Source organism: Pelodiscus sinensis, chromosome 23 (genome assembly GCF_049634645.1).
Source record: "Pelodiscus sinensis isolate JC-2024 chromosome 23, ASM4963464v1, whole genome shotgun sequence".
Lineage (NCBI taxonomy): Eukaryota > Metazoa > Chordata > Testudines > Trionychidae > Pelodiscus > Pelodiscus sinensis.
Window position 1 is genome coordinate 10381195 of NC_134733.1, and position 21236 is coordinate 10402430.

A 21236-nucleotide genomic window follows, 5' to 3' on the forward strand; every position below is an offset into this window, starting at 1 on the left:
TTAGTTATCTCCACTCAAGCAAGGGCTGCTTAACCAAGGACAGCTTTTGCCAAAAGCTGCCCTATAGTTTAGCCAATGTTCCTATTCAGGATGTTAAACAGTGGTTAGTAAATTAATCAGGTAGTCAATAGAATTTCCATTAACTATTCAATAAGGCCATTGGCTGCGCCTCTGCTTTTTAAAGGTAGTAAGAGCTGCCAGGCTCTTTCTACATTTAAAAGGCAGAGCCGCAGCTGTCTGGGACCCAGCATGAGCCAGGACAGCTGAGGCAGCTCTTACTACATTGAAAAAGCAGAGCCACAGTGGTCTGGGACTGGGTGCAAGTCAGGACAACTGAGTCCCAGCTTGTGCCCACTCACCTCTGCTTTTTAAATGTAGCAAGAGCCTGTGCCCCAGCCTCCCTTTCCCCTCAGCATCAACTCCTGCTCTCCGGCTTTCTGCCTCTGATACAGAAACCCCAATTTTAGGTCTCAGCAGCCAGGTTTTTTATATAGAAAGAAATCGAGCCGCCATTATTGGCTCCAGGTGCTGCTAGCCATATTACTGCAGCAACATTAACATTACATCTGTCCCCCTCTCACCTTTCAAATCTGCTTTTGGCATATGAGGAGTGTGAAATGGTTTTTATTCTCCATCACAAAGCTTCATTTTCCCTCACTCCTCTAAGTGTAAAGAGCGAGGGAGGGCAGAAATGAAAAGCAAAACTTGACTGAGTTTTTCCATTTGGGCTTCTTTCTTCATTCATATTATGCTGAAGTATTTGCACAGAAAGGCTGTGAATATTAAACTCTGCTTGTAGGTGAAGAGACAGCAGTAGTGACTTTATTTGCATAAGCTGGAGGCTTCCCCTATAAGGGTTTAAAGTTTTTTGACTCCTGGGAGTGCGCACAACATTTCAAACAGCAGATTTGCTCCCATGAGGGCTGTGTTACCTATAAACACAGAAAAAACTGTGAACATCCAATCACTTCCAATTAAAGTGTCAGTCAGAAAGTCATTACTACAGGAACAAGAAGGTTCCCTCCCTCCCCCCACCTCTTCCTCCAGCACTGGTTAGTTATATCAAGGCCCCAATCCTGTAACTGCCTCCATGTTGGCAGAATCTCATTCAAGTCACAGGTGAGTTTGCCTGAGACCGGAGGTTTAAAAGCCACACACCAGTGAAAAGCTATCTGTTCTGGTCAGCTACAAATATATTTATGCTGAATGCTTTAGTTCTACCAAACTGATTTGCCTTCACAGCTGGAACCTAACCCAGCCCCAGGAAATTAGAGGAACTAATAGTTGACAGCTGAAACAACACTCAAGTAACTTAACTTTTAGTCATACAAGTTTCATTTGCTCAGAAGTTTAAGGCTGTATCTAGGGGGTGAGGGACACCCAAAGCCTGTCCCCTGATTCGCAGCTGGTGCTACTTCCCTACTGAGTGCCTCAATGGAAAGTTGTCTTTATCATTGTACAAGGGACTAGGACACACTCAGTTCCATTGGTACCATCACTCGCTAGGGCCAGGCCCGCCGATGGGGACAAACGGGGCCCCTGCACAGGGGCCTTGTGTTTCAAAGGGGCCTGGTGCTCCTGCCACGAGCAGTGGTGGCTACAAGCTCCGGGCCTCTTTGAAACCGCGCAGGAGGGCCGCTCCATGTGACTCTGAGGACTAGGGAGGGGAAGGGCCTTGCACCATGCTCTGGGTGGGACTAACAACTTCCTGAGTTGGGCCTCCCACACCTCGCCCCCGGGCCCGCAGCAGCTGTTGGTTACTGAGGAGTTTGAGGAGTAACCTTAGTTCAGACTAAGGGCTTTAGTCCGAACTAACGTGTCCCGGCGCGCACTTCCTGGTTCGAATCAGCTGCGATTCAAACTAGCACACCGGCGAGACCATGTTAATGGAGCGCGGGATATTTAAATCCCCGCTTCATTAACTACTTCAGTCGTCTCCATTTGCATCCCTAGTTCGAACTAGGAATGCAGTGTAGACGTACCCTGTGGGAGCTGCATCAGTGAACACACATCCACCTTTGGGCAGCATCAATGCAAACAAAGGCTCCAAGTTGGCCCCTTTCTGCCTATAGTTCACATTGAAATCACTCTCAAGGCAGAGTGGCCCCACTGTTCTTAGCTCTACAGGTCTCCAGGAACAGATAGAGTTTGTATTTGCTTTTGTATAAACAATCCCTTCTCCCCCCTGCATGACCCAGGCTATGTGTGTATACCGGGGTGGCCAAACACAGCTCTTCTGCAGTTAAAGTGCTACTCACAGAGCCCTCCAAACCCCCTCTCCTATTCTCCACCTATCGGGATGGGGCAGGAATTTGGGATCTCTGCCTTGCAGCAGGGTGATGGGGAAGGGACTTCTGTCAGGGTGCGGGGGGGAGTCTCAGGACTTCAGCTCTCAGGAAACTCAAGAGCTTCAGTAGGAGTGGGGCTGAAGCCCTGACCCCTGGCAGCTGCCTCCCATGGAGTAGAAGTTCCAAGCCCTGGAAGATTCACCACAATGCTCAAACTTCTAAAGATTGTTGTGAGAGACTTTGGGGGGGGGGGGGCAGTAAGTTTGGTCACCTGGGATATATACACATGGCAAAGTTGGTCCCATTGATAATGCAGAGTTCTGCTAAAAAGAGACAGGCTTGTGCACTGCCCGAGGCAGAGCTAATGCCCACATTATCTTGTAGGATGTGCTTTGCCAGTCAACAGTTTCTACACGTAATTGGTTCAACTATTGACTTTTCTAAATTAAAATCATTTTAAATATTGGGTTTTCTTCATTGCTAGGGAAGCAGGACTGATGTTGCTGTATTAACCTGGCTGGCACAGTAGTACAGAGGAAGCATTGCTTAGTGGTTAAAGCATAGAACACTCAGCTGAGTTTTGATGGATGTTGAGGAAGCCACACCTTGGTTATTCAAGAACTGCAGCCTCTTGTTTACATGGCACTGTGTGTCTCCAACATCCTGGGGGTAAAACACTCTTCCATACCCTGAAACAGCTGTTTCTAAGAACTACTTTGCATCTCCTTAAATAGTCTCCTGCAACATGCCATTTGAATGCTCTTTAATACACACGGTAGGGTCTAGCTGACGATACATTTTTCCCACCGCCTTCACTATGTTATCTAGGATGCCCACGCTGTCTAGGACAGTTTTGTTTTGATCTCTAACCCAGTGCCCACAGCAAAGCAGGAGCCACTCTACGACTGACAAACCTTGGATATAGCAGTTCTCTAAGTTGTGTTTATTGTCCAACTATTGTCCCCTTTGACTCACCAGAAGCATCGTACACCGGTGCAACTTCAACAAGATCACATCCCACTATATTCAGTCCTTGGCAACCACGAATGATCTCCAAAGCCTATGGAAGGTTAATAAAGGGCAAGTTTTTCAGTTTCTGAACTGTTCGTTTTGAAAGCATTCTACACAAAGAGACATGAGTTTGTTGTTAAAGGCAGCAGAAGTGAAACCTGTGAAGATACGGTCTGCACATTCCCTTCCAAGATCACCGCTGTAACCGAAGGCTCTCTGTTTCATGCTGAACAGACGGAGCAGGAAGCAGAGGATCAGATGTATAAATACTGAGACCTTGTCTACGCTGAGAGAGAGGGTTGAATTCATGAAGGTAGAATTTTAGCATCTCATGGTCGAAGGGGCACGGCCTCGCTGTGTGAAAGATTTCAACCTAGTGCGTCCCCAGTAGGGTGGCGACCGTTGATTTTGAGACCCGTGTAGTGTGGGTAGCTACCCCACAGTTCCTGCCACCCTTTTGCATTATGCTCCAAGTGCCTGATGAGACCAAAACAATGCAGCGGGCGGTTCTGGGTAGGGATGCCAATGTGTGGTCAACTACATGATTAACCAATAAACCTTGGCTTATCGGTTAATCCTATCGACTACACTTGCACGTGCGCACGCACGCTGCCTCTCTGGAGAGAGAAGAGAAAAGCAGTGTATTACTATCCCCCTGTGCAGCAATCAGGCGGTGTGAGGACAGCCTTTTGTTCCAGGAGCAAAATGCAGGACAATGTAGCACTTTAAAGACTAACAAAATGGTTTATTAGATGATGAGCTTTCGTGGGCCAGACCCACTTCCTCAGATCAAATAGTGGAAGAAAATAGTCACAACCATATATACCAAAGGATACAATTAAAAAAAATGAACACATATGAAAAGGACAAATCACATTTCAGAACAGGAGGGGGATGCGGGGGGGGGGGGGGGGGGAAGGAAGGAAGGTAAGTGTCTGTGAATTGATGATATTAGAGGTGGGGAGAGTGGGATGTTTGTGAGTTAATGGTATTAGAGGTGATAATTGGGGAAGCTATCTTGGTAATGGGTAAGATAGTTTGAGTGTTTGTTCATTCCTTGTTGGAGAGTGTAGAATTTTAACATGAATGACAGTTCAGAGGATTCCCTTTCAAGTGCAGATGTAAAAGGTCTTTGTAGCAGAATGCAGGTGGTTAAGTCATTGAGAGTGTCCTTTCTGGTTAAAATGGCAAGAAACTGTTTTTTCTTTGTGATCTTGTCTGATATCTGTTTTGTGGGCATTAATCCTTTGGTGAAGTGTCTGAGACGTTTGTCCAATGTACATAGCAGACGGACACTTTCGGCACATGATAGCATAGATTATATTTCTGGATGCGCAGGAATATGTTCCAGGACACATCCCTGCGGGTTCAGTGTGAGGCTGCCCTTGACTCCCTCCCCCTCCTGCACTCTAGGGCTCCTGGGAAAGGGACTCACACAGACACCAAAGGAGCCTGTAGGAGAGTGGGGGAGATGGGCAGGAGTTCAGACTCCGAGGAGCCTGTGGATGGGAGGGACCGTGGCAGAGTTGAAAGTCCTGGCCAGAGCGGTCCCAGCAGGGCACTGTGGAACGCCTCCAGGAGGCCAAGAACGTCAACTTTCACAGCGGTACATCTGCACTACCCTAAAATTGACCATGCAAGCTCAAATGTATGATTACTCCTGCTGCTCATGGGGACAGAAATAGACTTCTAGGGCCTATAACGTGGATGGAACAGGCTTGGTAGGGTGGACTCGTTTAGAAAATCGACCTAATACAGTTACATTCGACCTAAACTCGTAGTTTAGACTAAAGCTGGAGACCCCATCAAAGTGGCTATCAGCTCAGTCTCTCTTAGCGGGGAGTTTTCCCACAATAGAAGGCTAAATACCAATCTCTCTCCATATTACACTTTGGGGCTACATCTACACTGGTGCGTTGTCACACAAAAACTCTTTTGCAGAAGAGTTCTTCTGCAAAAACTCTTCCAGAAGAGAGCGTCTACACTGGCATGTGCTTTTGCGCAAGAGCATCCATGCCCGTGTAGACACTCTCTTGCGCAAGAAAGCTGACGGCCATTTTAACTATAGGGCTTTCTTGCGCAAGAAATTCATGTTGCCTGTCTACAATGGCCTCTTCTGGAAGAGCTCTTGCGCAAGAGGACTTATGCCTGAGCGGGAGCGTCAGAGTGCTGGTGCAAGAAGCCCTGATTTTATACATTAGAATGTCAGTTTACTTGCGCAGGAACACGCAGCCAATGTAGACAGGCAGCAAGTTTTTGCACAAGAGCGGCCGCTTTTCCGCGAGATCGCACCAGAGTAGACACAGCCTAGGAGTCCTCAATTATTTCAATTCTGATACGCCAGTTTTCTTTTTTTTTAAAAGGATTTCTAAATTCCACTTAGATCCTTAGATTTCAAGGGGGCAGAAGGGGTAAACCCTGGAACTTGCTTTAAAAGGAGCCAGGTTTCTCCTGTTTCCACTCCGCACGTTCAGGAAAAAGTCTGAGCAACTCCTTACCTGAGCAGGTGTAAGGCCAGCAATTTCAGGAGTCCCCGTGCCAGGGGCATATGCAGGGTCTAATCCATCAATATCAAAGCTGATGTAAATGGGCTTGGCTCCCATCTGCTGTCTCACCTCCCCCATCAGTGGGACCAATGACTTCATCCAGCAGTCTTCAGCCAGGACGACGCGGAATCCCTGTTGGAGGAAGGGAAAACATACTTGGCTTCCACTGCCTGAAACACGCTGCTGGGGAAAGGAAGCCGGTGGAGAGAGCGGTGATCCAGTGCGACGTTCCTGAAACAGCTCCCCCAAGCCGTGATTTCTCTATATGCCCCTTTAGCACCCTCCTCTCTCCCCAGCGCTCAACGAGTTACATGCAGCGTTGCCAGTTAAATCATTGTCTCACTAGAGCTAGGTGTTTAAAAGTTGTTGTCGTTGACCACAATTCCATGTAGTTGTTGACTGGAAATTTACAGTGTGTATTAATGTTTCAATATCAAGGTAAAGGCCTATATATAACATGCTTGTATGTGGAAACGTATAATAGGTTTGACGAGCCTGAACAGAGATTAGCTACTTCGTGCAGCTGTGTCTGTTAGGTCAAAGGCAGCGCTCTCATTTCAGTCACATTGATTCTAAAACGTTATTTATAAACAGCGAACCAGCCTACATTCAAACGCTGCTGTTTACTGGCGTCCTGCGATGTTTAAAACATGCGGCTGAGAGTTAGCACGGAATTGCCGGGCCGGTGAAAACGTACCACTCCTCCTTGTTCTCACGGTCACACTTCTCAGCCCTCCCTCTCCCCCCTAATTTTGAGCACCCGCTCCCTAGCTAATTTCAATTGCTGGGGGAAACACAGCTCCTTAGCACTAAGCAGATCATCACTGGGGCTTCCAGCCATTCCGTGGCCTTGCCTTTGCTCTGTCTTCCATGACACCCCCATCCCCAGAAGGACAGACTGTGGTCGCAATCTACCTTGACAAGTAGTGCTTTTTCCATAGGTGAAGCTGTTTATGGGCACATGTGGCTGGAAACAGCACAGGCGTGATAGCCGCGAGTGGGCAGTGGTGCATTTCACCTGCCATCGGATGCAACAGGAGGAGGGGGACACTAAGGACACGTCTACACAGCAAGGCTAAACTTGAAATAAGCTACGCAACTTGAGCAACGATAATTGTGCAGCTTATTCTGACTTTTGGCGCTGTCTACGCAGCCGTTATTTCGAGATAGAGCGCCCTTCCCCCAACTTCCCTTACTCCTCGCACAATGAGGGTTACAGGAGTCAGAGTAAGCAGACCTCCAACTCGACGTTATTTCGACATTATGTCAAAATAACTGTCAGTGTGTAGGCGCGGACTGTGGTATTTCAGAGTAATGTCAGTTATTCCGAAATAACGCTGCTGTGTAGACATAACCTAAATTAAAAGAATGGCAGTAGGTGGCATTTTTTTCCTATTCTATGTGTCCTAGATGCTGGGGTTGGACTGGGATACATGTTCCGTGCAATGGCATCACTTAGGGTACGTCTACACAGCAGCGTTACTTCGGAATAACTGAAGTGATTTCAAAATAAAGTGCGCGTCTACACAGCAAACTGCTATTTCGAAATAATTTTGAGATGGCGGACTTCTTACTCTGACTTCTGTAACCTCATTTCATGAGGAGCGAGGGAAGTCGGGGGAAGAGTGTTCTTTCTTCGACTTCCTGCTGTGTGGACAGTGCCAAAAGCCGAATTAAGCTAGTTTGACATCAGCTACGCTATTGACGTCGCTGAAGTCGCATATCTTAATTCGACTTTTGCCCTGCAGTGTAGACATGCCCTCAATGAATAAGATCATCTGGAACCTCTTGCCTTTACACAAAACCACGCTCTTAGGAAGAGGGACATATTGTTATTCCCAGGACTGCACGCCATGGGTGTTTTGGCCCTGGCTACATAGGCAGAGGCCAGAAGAGAGTAGAGGAGGTTTTGGCAGCAGTATACACTACTGGTACCTGATCCCGGTTGTATTTGTAGGGATCCAGAGTGTAGGAGGAACCTCTGATTCCGATCTGAACCACGCGTTTGCAATCCAGAAGCCCCTCCTCCACACAGCGTCGGAACGGCGTCCCGTGGTAGATCTTCTCCCCCAGCGCTTTATCACCTGTGTCGGTATGAGCGTCCACATGCACCAGTCCCACGGGACCATGCCTAATTGGGACAGGGCAAGCACAGACGTGGCCTTAGCTCCAGCTCTGTGCTCCCAACCAACACATACATACACACACACACAGGTGGATCTCTCTGACCTTGTGCAACCCTTCATAAAATCTAGGGTTCTTCACTCTGACAGCCATCTAAACTCCAAACAGGTCATAGAACCGATTTCAATGGCCTAGGACCTCTCAACAGGCATGTGACTATTCAGCGGGTTGAGGAAAGCAAGAAGCACATGATCTCTCACCAATTAACTCTGCAGCAAAGAGAACCAGAAACAGAGTGTGGACACACGATGCCAGCTGAGATCAGGAGAAACTGGCTCTGGATAAGTGAGCAGAGCAAATGGGAAGATTTCCAGCCTCTCACTACTGATTGACAGATACTGCTGCAGCTGGACTTTATCCTCCATATGACTCTCCCACCCAGTCTGAATAAACGAATCCTGAAATCCCAGATGTAAGAGAAACCATTTAAAAGTTACGAAGAATAGCAGGACACTAAGATGGCTCCATCATGAGCTTTTTAGATGACCTGAAAATTATATAGGAAGTCTACAAAACAGCAGAAACGTGGACAATTTGCTGATGAGGCGTATCAAAGAATAGCACAAGCATGGAGGGACAAAATCGGAGAGATGGGCACAAAATGAGTTACCCCTCCAAGGGGGATAAAAGACAATCAAAAGAGATTCTCTGAATATATGAATAGGATGAGAAAGACAAAGGCAAGTGTAGGTCCTCGGTTTAGCAGTGAAGAGAGCTAATAGCCAACAACACGAAGGCTGAGCTATGTAATGCCTGTTTTGCTACAGTCTCCACTAAAATGGTAAATTGTGACACAGTACTTAATAAATGTTAAGAACAAGGAATGCAATGGGGAAGAACACGCTGACTACATCTAACAAATAAATATTTTCAAGACAGCAGGCCCTTTTGAAATTTGTATTCGGGTACTTAGGGAACTAGCTGGAATGGATCTGAGAATTAGAATAGCTAGATACAGCGTAGTCAAACACTGGAATAAATTGCCCAGGGCGTTTGTGGAATCTCCATCTCTGGAGACATTTAAGAGTAGGTTAGATAAATGTCTATCAGAGATGGTCTAGACAGTATTTGGTCCTGCCATGAGGGCAGGGGTCTGGACTCGATGACCTCTCGAGGTCCCTTCCAGTCCTAGTATTCTATGATTATGTTTGAGAACCCGTGGAAGATAAGTAAGGTCCCAGGGGACTGAAGAAAGGTAAACATAAGAGCTGTGTCCAGACTGGCAAGTTTTTCCAGAAAATCAGCCGCTTTTCCGGAAAAATTTGCCAGCTGTCTACACTGGCCGCTTGAATTTCCGCAAAAGCACTGATGATCTCATGTAAGATCATCAGTGATTTTCCGGAAATACTATGCTGCTCCCGTTCGGGCAAAAGTCTTTTTCCGAAAGACTTCTGCGCAAAAGGGCCAGTGTAGACAGCACAGTACTGTTTTCCGCAAAAAAGCCCCGATCGCGAAAATGGCGATCGGGGCTTTTTTGCAGAAAAGCGCGTCTAGATTGGCCACGGATAATTTTCCGCAAAAAGTGCTTTTCTGGAAAAGTGTCCTGCCAATCTAGACGCGCTTTTCCAAAAATGCTTTTAACGGAAAACTTTTCCGTTAAAAGCATTTCCGGAAAATCATGCCAGTGTAGACGTAGCCAAAGGGGAATAAAGAGGACCAAAAGAATTGCAGACCAGACAGCCTAACTTTGATTAAGAAAGAATCTGGACTATATTAAATAAGAAATTTGTAAGCACCTACAGGATAACAGGGTTAAAAGAATAGCTAGTATGGATTTGTCAAGAAATCACCGCAATCTAACCGAATTTCCTTCTCTAACAGGATTACTGGTCTAGTTGGTTAGGGGGAAACTGAGGACACAATGTAAATAGATTTCAGTAAGCCTTTGGACACAGTCCCACATCACATTCTCATACGCAAACTAGGAAAATGTGGTCTAGAGAAAATTACTGTAATGTGGGTACAAAACTGGTTGAAGACTGTCCTCAAAGAGTATTTAATCAATGGTATGCTGTCAAGCTAGGGGAATGTGTCTGGTGGAGTCCCGCAGAGGTCTGTCCTGCATCGTGTACTATTCAACAACGACATGGACAATGGAATGGAAGCGGATGTTGTACAAATTGCCAATGACACCGAGCCAGGAGGGGTTGCTAGCACTTAGAAGGCCGGTATCAGAATTCAGAACAATTTTGACTAATTGGAGAACCGATATGAAATCAACAAGATGAAATTAAATAAAAACATTGAGAAGAAGACAAAGGAGATGCACAGCTATAACATGGGGAACAACTGACCAGGTGGCAGGATGCTGAAAACGATCTGCTGGTTGCAGCGGATCATAAATTGATTATGAGTAAACAATGTAGCGCTGTTGCAACAAAGATCATCATCAATCTGGTGGGCATAACTAGGAGTGTTGTAGGCAAGACACAAGCAGATAAATTCTCTGGCTTCTCCCATCAACTGGAGTACTGCGTCCTGGTCAGGACACCACACTTTATAGGAACGTGTTAAACAGGGAAGGTCTCGGGATAATTGGCCTTGCCACAGTGCAGGGAGCTCTTGAGGTCCTTCCACCTTCATATTTCTATGAACTGCCCAGTAGAGCACCGACTCAACAACTCAAGGGGGAAATCACTTCTATCACCACAAGGGGTCAACTTTTACACATGCCACATTTTCAGATTTTAAACTTACTTTTCTGCCACCGCCTGCAGGATTGGGTATGTTATTGTGTGATCTCCACCTGCAACGGGACAGGGAACAGAGAACACGTCAGCATTGATCAAATATATTTTCCAGCCATAGGCGCTCCATTCATATTGCACCTCTCGGGAACACATCAGCACTTTACAAAGAGAGATCATCCTTTATTCACCTACCTGCCATCCCAGAGCATTAAATTGGTGGCAGATAGTAAGAGAAGTTGCCCGTTTTTAATACTAAAAGCTCTCAAAAATCCACCCAGCTTTTGTTCTCTTGCTGCAGCTGGTACTCAAGGCCAGCTTCTAAATGTAGATACTGGGCATACAGATGTATATTCAGGGGATGCTTCATCCACTGCTTGCAGCTGCCTCTGGGGTGGGTCGCAGCTGAGATTTAACAACCCACAGCAATGCTAAACAGTTGAGGAGTGGAATAACCCAGTTTGTCACTGAAACGTCAATGGGAATTTGGGAAGGCAGAGGACATCTCTTGCATGGAATCTTTAATGAGCACAAGCCGTCTGGAACTCTGTTTTACAAAGTTTTACCTGAAAGACTGCACCTCCTACTGACTCAGAGGGAAGATCGCTCCATATCAGGGATGTAAAATCCCATTTAGTCATTTAACCAGTTAAACGTTAAGTTTAACCAGATAACTGGGATCTCTAGTGGGACTGCCAGCTGCCCGACACCCCGCAGTGGGCTCAGCAGGGCTGGAGCAGCCCTCCACCCGCAGCAGGCTGTGGGTAGGAGGCTGCTGCTGGGCGCTGGTTAATCAGCTACCACAACCATCATCCATAACTAGCATCAGGGTTACATTCAACCCCCTGCCCATCCTCACACTGCTGCCTCTATGTCAGAGGCAGCAGCGTGGGAGGGGACAGGTTGGAGCCAGTGCTTGAGGGGAGGGGTACAGAGGCAGCAGTGCAGGGGAGAGGTAGGTCGCTCCCTGCAAGCCGCCTTCTCTCTCCCCTCTCCTATCCAGTGTAATCATGTAACCAGTGACATTTTCAGCAAGTTACACGTTTATCTAAATAAATGCATTTTAACATCCCTACTGCTTAGCTGTGAGACCTGGAGAGCCCACCATACATAGTAGAAGAGCTCCAGTTCATAAAGAAAAATCTGACAGTTCCTAGTTGCAATAGCCTACCTCGTATTTTGGTAAACGGGATGACAGGAGATCTGCGAGTGTTTGGATTTCACTACTGGGAAGGGTGCTTCGGCAGCAGTTTGAGGAGAGGGATCCCAGCTATGTGTTATAAATACAGGCACAGTCCTATATACAGACTCAGGACATTTGAGTAGACTGAACCTGACTTGTAAGCTTTCTCCTGACTGCCTACGTTCCCAACAGTGAAGTGAGTGTCGGATTGCAAAGTCACAGGCGTCCCAAGGTAAAACAAACAGGCAGTGCACGTGGGCAAAGGACCCTCCACAGGCTGGATCCAGCCCATCAAGCTGGTCCTGCTGCTCCCCCACCTCCAGGCTAATCAGGGCCGGGGGACAGGTGAGTGTGCAAAGTCTCATCGCCTCTGCAAGAGCACATGGCAGTTAAAGAAACACACCAGCTGTTTCAAAACAGCCAACGTTTATCTCTAGCTGCTGCGGGCTTTTGGCAGGGGGAGGGAGGAGCTTTGTACGATCCCGGCCCCCAGGCCAATCAGGGCCTGGGGGAAGCACGCAAAGTCTCGCGTGTCCTGACCCCACCCTGCTGGGGACGCGCAGCAGCTAGAGACAAGCCGGCTGTTTTAAAACATCTGGCATGTCTCTCTAGCCCCTGTGCGCTCTTGCAGGAGTGAGGAGACTTTGCGCACTCCCCAGCCTCAAGGCCCTGATTGGCTTGGGGGTGGGAGGACTGCAGAGCAGCCATGGGCCTGATCCACTGGCTTGGCAGGCTGGATCCGGCCTCCAGAGTGCCCTTTGCCCACCCCTGGGCTAGAGAGATACACCAGCTGTTTTAAAACAGCCAGGGCGTCTCTCTAGCTGCCACACGCTCTTGTGGGGATGAGGAGATTTCGTGTGCTCCCCCGCCCCCAGATCCTGATTGGCCTGGAGCAGAGAGAGCGTAGGACAGTCTCCTCTCATTAGGCACCTACAGGAAACCGCCAGCTGTTTTAAAACAGCTGGAATTTCTCTTTAAGGGGCAGAGTGGGGGAAGACTTCTCACATTCCCCCACCCCAGGCCAATCAGGATGGAGAGGGAAGCACAAGAAGTCTCCTGACCCTTCCACTCAAAGCTCCGCCCCTTCCAGGGTGGCCGGGGGCCACTTCAGAAGTTTCTAAAGTGGCCCCCTTTTAAAAACTATTGCCCACCACTGACATATACCAATACAAGTCCTGATGTTTTCTCCCTCCACATACCATCAGCAACCGCCATTTGGCTGAGTGATGTGCTAATGAGAGGTATAAAATGTTGGCTCGCTAACACCTCCAAGTCGTTTTTTTTTTCATCCAGTTGCAAAAATCTGAATGTTTTAGGAAGACCCAGAAGTGGGAGACTGAAATATCTCCATGGGGAGGAGGAGGAGAGTCACACTGCTGCATTCACAGCACCCTGTTAATAAATTGGTCTCTATCCGTTGCAGTCTATGGGGTGGAAGGAGGGAGATGGCCTTAATGGATCCTGTTGTCCTTTCGGCTGCCCACTTACTAGCCAGCACTGCAACAGCAAAGCATGAGACGGGGCCCAGGCGTGGGGTCCTTACCCAGCGTGAGGGGAATGCAGCCGGCTGCCACAATCTTCTGATAGGCTTCTCGGATTTGCCTGCAGCTCTCCGGCAGGTTGTAGAGGTTCACATTCACATCGCCTATGTCGGCCACCATGAGGGAATGGAAAGGTGCAGCCCCGGTGCTGGGATTATATGACCTCACCATGCTCGACTCGGCCCGAATATGGCGAGGGCCAAACCTGGAAAGGAAAGAATTGAACACGTCATTCTCGGGGATGGTTTGAGAAGGAAACTTGCACAGACCCACGGGATTCTGAACACGCAGCTAATTGGGCACAAACTCCTTCCAGACTCTTAGGAGTTGGTCTCACTCGGAAGACCACTGGGGCAAACATGTCAAGGGGGATTATTGTAATGGAATAGCCGACGTCAGATACATAATGAGTGTGACCTATTGGCTTTAGCACATGGATCATCTGTCGATCCAGGTAGAGAGCTTACTGCAAAGCTAGAGTGCATGCAAAGATTTTCACATGCAACTATGATTCTAGGTGGCCAACTTGAGGACTTACAGGGGCCTGATTTTCAAAAAGGCTCAACACCCACCTTTTAAAACTCCGCTCACTTTAAAGTTTCTCTATTGGGTACCCTAAATTATCAGGGGTTTTAACAACTCTTTGCCAGTCACACTAGATCTGGGGTGGGCAATTTTTTGGCGGTGGGAGGGCGCTGCCAAGATTTTGGTAAGTAGTCAACTTTTCTATGGAGGTGGTGCAGGGTCTAGAATAGAGGTTGGGTGCAGAAGGGAGCTCAGAATAGGGGACTGGGCGCGGGAGAAGGTGAAGGGTTTGAGGAGTTTGGGCAAAGGAAGGGATTGTGATGTGGGGCAGGGAATTGGGGTGCATGCTCCAGGTGGGAGTATGAGTCCTGGAGAGGATTGTAGCCTAAGTAAAGGGTGTAGGAGGGGATACAGGGTTTGGGAGGGAGCTAGGGTGCTGGAGGGGGAGTGGTCTCGTCAGGAGGTGCTTACCCAAGTAGCTCCTGGCCAACCGCATTCTCAGGCAAGCTTCCCTGCCTGCCAGCAGCCCTCAGCTGGCTGTTTCAGGTGGCGCTCTGTGCTGCAGGGGGGAAGGCTTCATGTGCTGCTCCCACCATGGCAAAATCTCTCAGCTCCTATTGGCTGGAAACCGGGGGCTGGGCCACAGGCAGGATTAAAAGGCTTGGAAGGCTGAATCCAGCCTGCGGCCAGAGCTTGTGATTCTGCCCTAGCACTCGATTTACAATAAGGTGTCTGACTGGAGCCCCACATAACAAATATGCTTTCTAGCGACTAAAGCTTAATCTTAGCAAGTTACAAACTTTACCTAAGCAAACTTCACCTAAACTTTACTCACATATTCCCAGCAACTCCAGCCATTTGGGCAGGAGGCCTTTACAAGCTATATGGTCCCCTAAGTGATGGTTATCTAGAATGGGAAATAGAAAGTAGAGCAAATAGGCAAAGTCTATTATTGTCTTTGCATCAAGAGCTGGGTAGACGTCATGGGGGGTACAGATTCTGTCCCTTGACATTCTGCTGCTTGTTAGCTTGATTGCTCTGGTTCCATCATATCTAAATGAACCTTCATTGGCCTTTGGCTTATAGAGGTTGACCCAGAAAGATAAATCCACATTCGTCTTAAGCCAGGCTGTTTTATCAACTTTCTCCACAACAGATTATAGGTAAGTATTTCCAGCACCCACACACACACCCCCCTCTGTGCACCACCCATCCATACATCACACTGATCGTCATGACCAGCATGTCACCTGCTTTCATAAAAGACCTTTACTCGATGTGCTTGTACAGTACAATCATATCACAATCAATGAGTTGCTTCAACTGAAAATCCTTTAGGGTGTTTCCCCCCTGGATGTCTGGACCTTGATTGTCACATTACAAACCCACTCTGAGCGCTGGCCCCAGAACAGGACTGAATGGACACCAAGAGCAACCCGGCAGTCAGTCCCGTGTATTTCACAGCCATGGGAGCCTGCAGAGAGGGGGGTGCAGCAACAAGCAGCCAGAGGAACCGGGAAGGGCACGTGGGGCACCCCATTTAGCAATGAACATTTTGGCCAGGGCACAGAGGGGCGATGCACCTTCCCCAGTGCTGCCAGGAGTCACCTGTGCTCACAGCACTGAGCCCCCTGGGGATTTTCTGGACTCTGTTCAACACGAGGCTTCGATTTCTCCCGCGGGGCACGGTCACCAGGCACCAAGGGCCCGTGTTCCTGGGGTGGTGGCTCCCCCCTACCTTGCGCCAGGGCGGTTGGAGGTTCCTGTGTCCAGGGGCACCCCAACAAAAGCCGCATCCAGCCCCTCCGGTGAAGCCTGGACAGGCAGCCTCAGCATGGAGCAGATCCCCACGGGCCGGGCTACGAACTGCGCGCTGGGGGGCACATTGAAGCTGGAATCAGAGAGGAAGCGGCGAGGGGGGCCGTGCCCGGAGAGCAGGGAGCCAGCGGCGGCCCGCACACGCGGCTTGGCTCGGGGGGCTGCCGGGGAAGTTTCCGAGAACTCGCGCAGGCAGAGGCGCGCAGCGCAGCGCGTTCTCCCCAGCAGCTGCCCGCTGCCCCGCAAGACCAGGCGCTCCATCCCGCGCACGGCGGGCCCCGCAGGCTCCGAGCAGGGAGGCGCCGGGAAAGCAGAGACACGCTGCGCTCCCTCCCGCGGGCGGGTCCAAAGTGCAACCCAGACGCCTGCAGCCGCCTGGGCGCTACGTCCTTCCCCATCTCTCTTCCCTCTCCTCCCCCCAGCTTTTGCCCCTCTTGCATTCTGGGAACTGGAGTCTTTCCCCCTGTTCTGGTTGTACCACGTGCAATGACCCCCAAGGCCTGCTCAGACCAGAGCCGGAGCACTTGAATTTGTGCAGCAGGATGCCAAGTGGCAGTGGGGGTAGGGGGAGGCGGCTAGGTTGGATATTAGGAAAAACTGTTTCCCTAGGAGGGTGGTGAAGCACTGGGATGGGTTCCCTAGGGAGCTGGTGGAATCTCCATCCCTAGAGGTTTTTAAGACCCGGCTTGACAGAGCCCTGGCTGGGATGATTTAGCTGGGAATGGGATTGGTCCTGCTTTGAGCAGGGGGCTGGACTCAATGACCTCCTGCGGTCTCGTCCATCCCTAGGGTTCTATGATGCCAGCCACCCTTACTTTCCAGAGACTGGGCCAGGTTCCTCAGTCAAGCAACCTGGAGTCCTGCAGGCTGCAGCCCCACAGGATTAAAGGGAAAGGCAGCCACAGGCCTAGCTGCAGAACTGCCTGGGCAGCCGATGCTTGTTAGTCAAAGGGATCCTTGGGCAATTTGCCAACTTCACCACTGGAAAGATGAAGAGGAGGTGCCGGCACGGCCCCACTGCAGTGCGGCTTTTAAACAGGTCGTCACGATGGTGATGGGGAAAGGGAAGAATTTTGTTCTTGCATCTCGGCCTCTGCCTTTCTAACTGGTCCGTTGTCATGAGGACCAGGTGATTTCAGCCTGAGCCCTGTCTATTAGGTCCCCACAAACAATTCTCTAAGGGAGTTCTGGGGATTTGCCCCCACTTCCTCCATGCCCAGCTGACCTAGTGCAAACCATGGCCTAAGGTCTACATAGTTACAGTTTGCAACAGTGGAGTTCACAGCAAAGTCAGCTGCATCAGTACAAATTGCAGCTCTTCTTTTCTAGAGGGTATGTCCTGAGGCACCTATCACTGGAGAACTGAGGCTGCCATCTACATGTCTCTGTGAAGTGTTCTTCTTTGGATAGATGTGTTGTCCTCCTGCCGGAGCTAATTTTAACTGCTGGGCTGAAGATCATTCCAGACTGAATTCCTGAGGCTCACCTAGGCTTCATACCAAACTGGTTTGACTCAGAGGGTGCAAGGAGACTGTGGGCTGTGTTGACTACAGCAGTGCCTAAAGCCTTGAGACAAGATGAGTGAAAATACTAAGTGATGTGCTGGGTGATTAGACAAGGACAGGGTTCAGGTGGTAATGGCAGAGTCTGCTTTTCCAGCCTTCATCAGTAAAAGTAACACACCTCTTTTTTCCATCTCTATCACAGCACTGAACAGATGTATTTTCTAGGAATGTGTATTTAACGGCTCTTTTACTTTTGTCTTCACTTATGTTGTCTCTCATCTGGCATATTTAGGAGCATTGTAAGTAAAAAATGTATTTGTTAAAGCTTCCTCCTTCAGGATACCAAGTGACTGCATGCAGAGTTCAAAAGTCTCCCTTACGTAACTCCCTGTAGTTATGTGCATTGTTTTTTTCTTCACTTTCCACAGAAGCATACGGTCATAATGAAAAGTAGAATACTGGCTTGGATGGATCAATGGTCTGTTCTGGGTTGCAAATACTGTTTCTAACTTCACTCCCTGCTGTTAAACAGACGGTAGCTTCTTAGAGACCGGAGGGGCATTCACATCTGCAAAGCAAACTGATTCCAGGGTAGAACTTCTGACAATGTCTCTTCACACACCTACATGTAGATGGCAGCCTCAGCTCTCCAATCAGAGTGAGAATAAATGGATGTCATGTCACACGTGTCATTGACCCCTTTTCGTAAGCTGGAGAATTCAAGACCGTGTTTACTCCTCCCTGCAAGATGAAACCTCAGTAATCAACCAGAGTTCAACTCAGCAGTGGTTATGCAACTACTAAGCTCAGATAGAGGCACTGCTGATCCTAACACTGCAGGGTGTTACATAATACAGAGCAAAGGGGGAGGTCTTATATTCAGGAAAATTAGTTACTGTTTTCTATTCACCTTTATCACGGAAACGTCAATAAGGCTTGTCCAGGTCTCTGCTGTTACCCTGCAGATGGCAGAGCTACCGGGAGGTGCTGGTACCCCACCCTAGGGGTACTTTGGGAAGCACCTCATGTTTGGAACAGTCGGCCATAAGCCATACTTTACAAGGCATGTTCAGCCTGGGAGAAAGCCCAGCCCTGAGTTCCCATTGACAGATAACAGCTGTAGGTGCTGCCATCCACAGTCAATTAGATTGAATTCTATGAAGTTATGGGATTGTTGCTGATGGCACGTTGTGCTCAAAACACCATTAACTTCTCAGGCTTCCTCTACACTACGAGTTTTCTTGGCAAAAAATATGCTAATGAGGGATACATTTGCATGAGTAGCGATCTCATTTGCATATTGTCTGCTGATTCTTTTTTCGGTAGGGTTTTTGTGCAAAAACAAGCAGTATGGATGTTTTCTTCTTGCACAAAACCCCCTTTTCCCACCAGATCCTTATGCCTCAAAAAAGGAGGTTTACCAATCTGGCAGGAAAAGGTGTTTTTGCACAAAAAGAAAACGTCCACACTGCTTGTTTTTTCACAGAAACCCTAGCGAAAAAAACGGATCGGCAGAAAGTATGCAAATGAGATCACAAGTCATGCAAATGAGCCCCTCATTAGCATATTTTTGCCACAAAAACTGGTAGTGTAGCGTAGCCTCAGGGTTTTATGGTGACTCTTTTTCCAAGGTTAGGCTTTTCCTAAATCTGTCTACATGGAACCATTTAGGTATTGCTGTTGTATGGGACCAGTTAGCCCCTTGAACTCTGAATTGAACTGAAGACATTTAAAAGAGATTCTAACATTACAAACTTTTTAAGATGACAACCATGGACAGTTCTTTTCAGGAATAAACAGTCATGAAAATGGACAGTAGGTTTTAGATGAATGCTCCTAAGCCCAGTGCGTAGAAGTATCTTCCTACATCTCTGACCTAGATTTGAAAGAGGAAACATACTGAAGTCCTCTGTACCAAATTGTTCTTGTATTTGAATGCTGTACTATCTAAGACAAAAACCAGTCTATTTTCCTTTAATGTCCTGTTCCACATCGCCTCTGTTCTCTTTTCTCAGCGGAAGAAAACCTGGGAGTTCTTTGAAACGGTGATTCAGTTTGGACTGAACACAGTGAACCGGTTACATAGGTCAGGTCCCCCTCTCCTTCCCAATGCTTAGCCCATAGTGCATGGCGTGATACTGGGAAGACCCTACAGAATCTCCCCCAAACTCTGCAACTCTGAAAGGCCTCATGCCAAGCATTCTTATGCATCAGCTTTCCCTGCGGTAAGTGATTTAGGAGCGTGGCTGGGGGTATCTCCTTTGTAGCAAACCGATAGCTGGTATTGGGGCTAGTAGGTGATCTGCATGTTTTATGCTTCTTGTATAATAGTTCCACATGCAGCTTCACCCCCTAAGCCATAACCAGGGAGGGAAGGGGGATTAGCTCAGCCGTAAATACTGTAAAGATGTGGAGCCATTTAAATGTACATTGTTTTCCAGATGCCTTTCCACTTCTGTCCATTTTTAGACTGCCTCTTAGAGCCATAACTCATGTCCTCAGATTGTAGGCATAAGCTGCTATGAGCCAGTAGACATGTAAAAGAAAATGTAAATACCTGCTAGTGAAATAGCTCGGACACCTTTCAAACAACAATGGTACATCTCTAGTACAATATTGACTCTTCTTTGCATCAAGGAACTTAATTCTTTAATGATTGTATTTTTGAACTATGTTACCGAGGAAATGCTGTCATCCAATCGTCTGTTACATGTGCAATTAGTTTTGTTATAGACAGAAATTTGCAAGATGCTTCGTTTCAGCTTCTCACCTTGCTACTTCTTCCCTTTCTGTTAATCCATGAAGGCACAATCGCTTTATCTAATGCTTGCTTTAAACTCAATAAACTCCTCCAAAGTGACCTGAAGGAGTCTGAGGCTGCCCCGCGAGTAGGTCACATTATGGTGCATGACTGCCAAATTGTTCATGAGTTTTCCTTTGATTCAGATTGAGATTAACGCCTGTGCAGCAGTCTGAACCTTCCTATGAAGCACTCCTCTGAGCATGGGAGATTACTTAAAAACCTCACTACGCTCACCCCTCCCCTAAAAGAGTAGCTTGGTTCTATGGATAAATATTCTACCAAATGAGTCACCCTCTGACCTGAGTGATATCTATTCAAGCAACTCCAGTGGCTGAGGCATTCCTCAGAGCTTTATAGCAGTGAGATAGTGCCTGTATGAATTGGTGACTTGCTGAGTTCCGGTTGACTTAGAAAACAGACAATGCATGGTTATTTTCTTGTGTGTGTAGCCAGTTCTAACTTTTGAGTCTTGCATGCTATTACACAGTGCTGCAAATCCTAGCACTGGACACTCTACACACTGCTGGCCATATTTCTGCAGCAACATGAATACTATACCTGCTCCCCTCCCCCCAGTTCTGCTTATAGCATAAAAGGAGCTTGAAATGGACTTTGTCTGGTGCAGAATGGTTTGTATTATCTACCACAAAGCTTCACTTTCCCGCACTCCTTCTCTAACTTCAAAGAGAGAGGGAGGGCAGAAATTAAAAGCAAAACCTGACCGAGTTCTTCCATTCAGGCGTCTGTCTTCACTCCTATTATGTTGATGTATTTGCATGGAAAGGCTGCGACTATTAAACTCACCTTGTAAGTGAAGAGACACCGGTAGAGACTTTATGGAGTCTCCCCCTATGAAGGTTTAAACCAGTGGTGGGCAACTTGCGGCCCGAGGGACACAGGCAGTCCATTGGGGTTCTCTGTGTGTGGCCTGCGAGATATTTTGTCCACGCACAGGGTTGCCAGATTCCGCTGGTTTCCATCCATGTCGTTTTTTCCTACCAGTATTACTGAAGTGACACATGTGCAGAGTAAGGGCACGTGAAGGAAGGGCCATGCTGGTTGTACACGACATTGGCCCTTTGAGCTGTGTGCTCTGCCTGCATCCAATCACAGCGCTGCTATGGTGCAATTCCCCCCTTCCCCCC

At 48.1% G+C, this 21236-nt stretch overlaps 1 protein-coding gene across 1 annotated transcript; it reads right to left on the reverse strand.

The window, feature by feature from the left end:
- Nucleotides 1-608: 608 nt before the first annotated feature.
- Nucleotides 609-16163, reverse strand: LOC102446543 (agmatinase, mitochondrial). The gene is made up of 7 exons (XM_006132740.3): nucleotides 15704-16163; nucleotides 13443-13645; nucleotides 10727-10775; nucleotides 7781-7976; nucleotides 5798-5977; nucleotides 3264-3348; nucleotides 609-932 (listed from the first exon to the last, which is right to left on the reverse strand). Exons 1-7 carry the CDS (start codon nucleotides 16042-16044, stop codon nucleotides 859-861), a joined length of 1128 nt encoding a protein of 375 aa, XP_006132802.2. The 5' UTR covers nucleotides 16045-16163; the 3' UTR covers nucleotides 609-858.
- Nucleotides 16164-21236: the final 5073 nt, after the last annotated feature.

Bases quoted from the DNA above. Each gene is read 5' to 3' on its own strand.
- LOC102446543 (XM_006132740.3), bottom strand. From the start codon at position 16,044: ATGGAGCGCCTGGTCTTGCGGGGCAGCGGGCAGCTGCTGGGGAGAACG. The intron at 13,646-15,703 runs GTAGGGGGGAGC...TTTCCTTTCCAG, and splicing joins TCCAACCGCCCTGGCGCAAG to GTTTGGCCCTCGCCATATTC. The intron at 7,977-10,726 runs GTAAGTTTAAAA...TGTCCCAATTAG, and splicing joins CTGCAGGCGGTGGCAGAAAA to GCATGGTCCCGTGGGACTGG.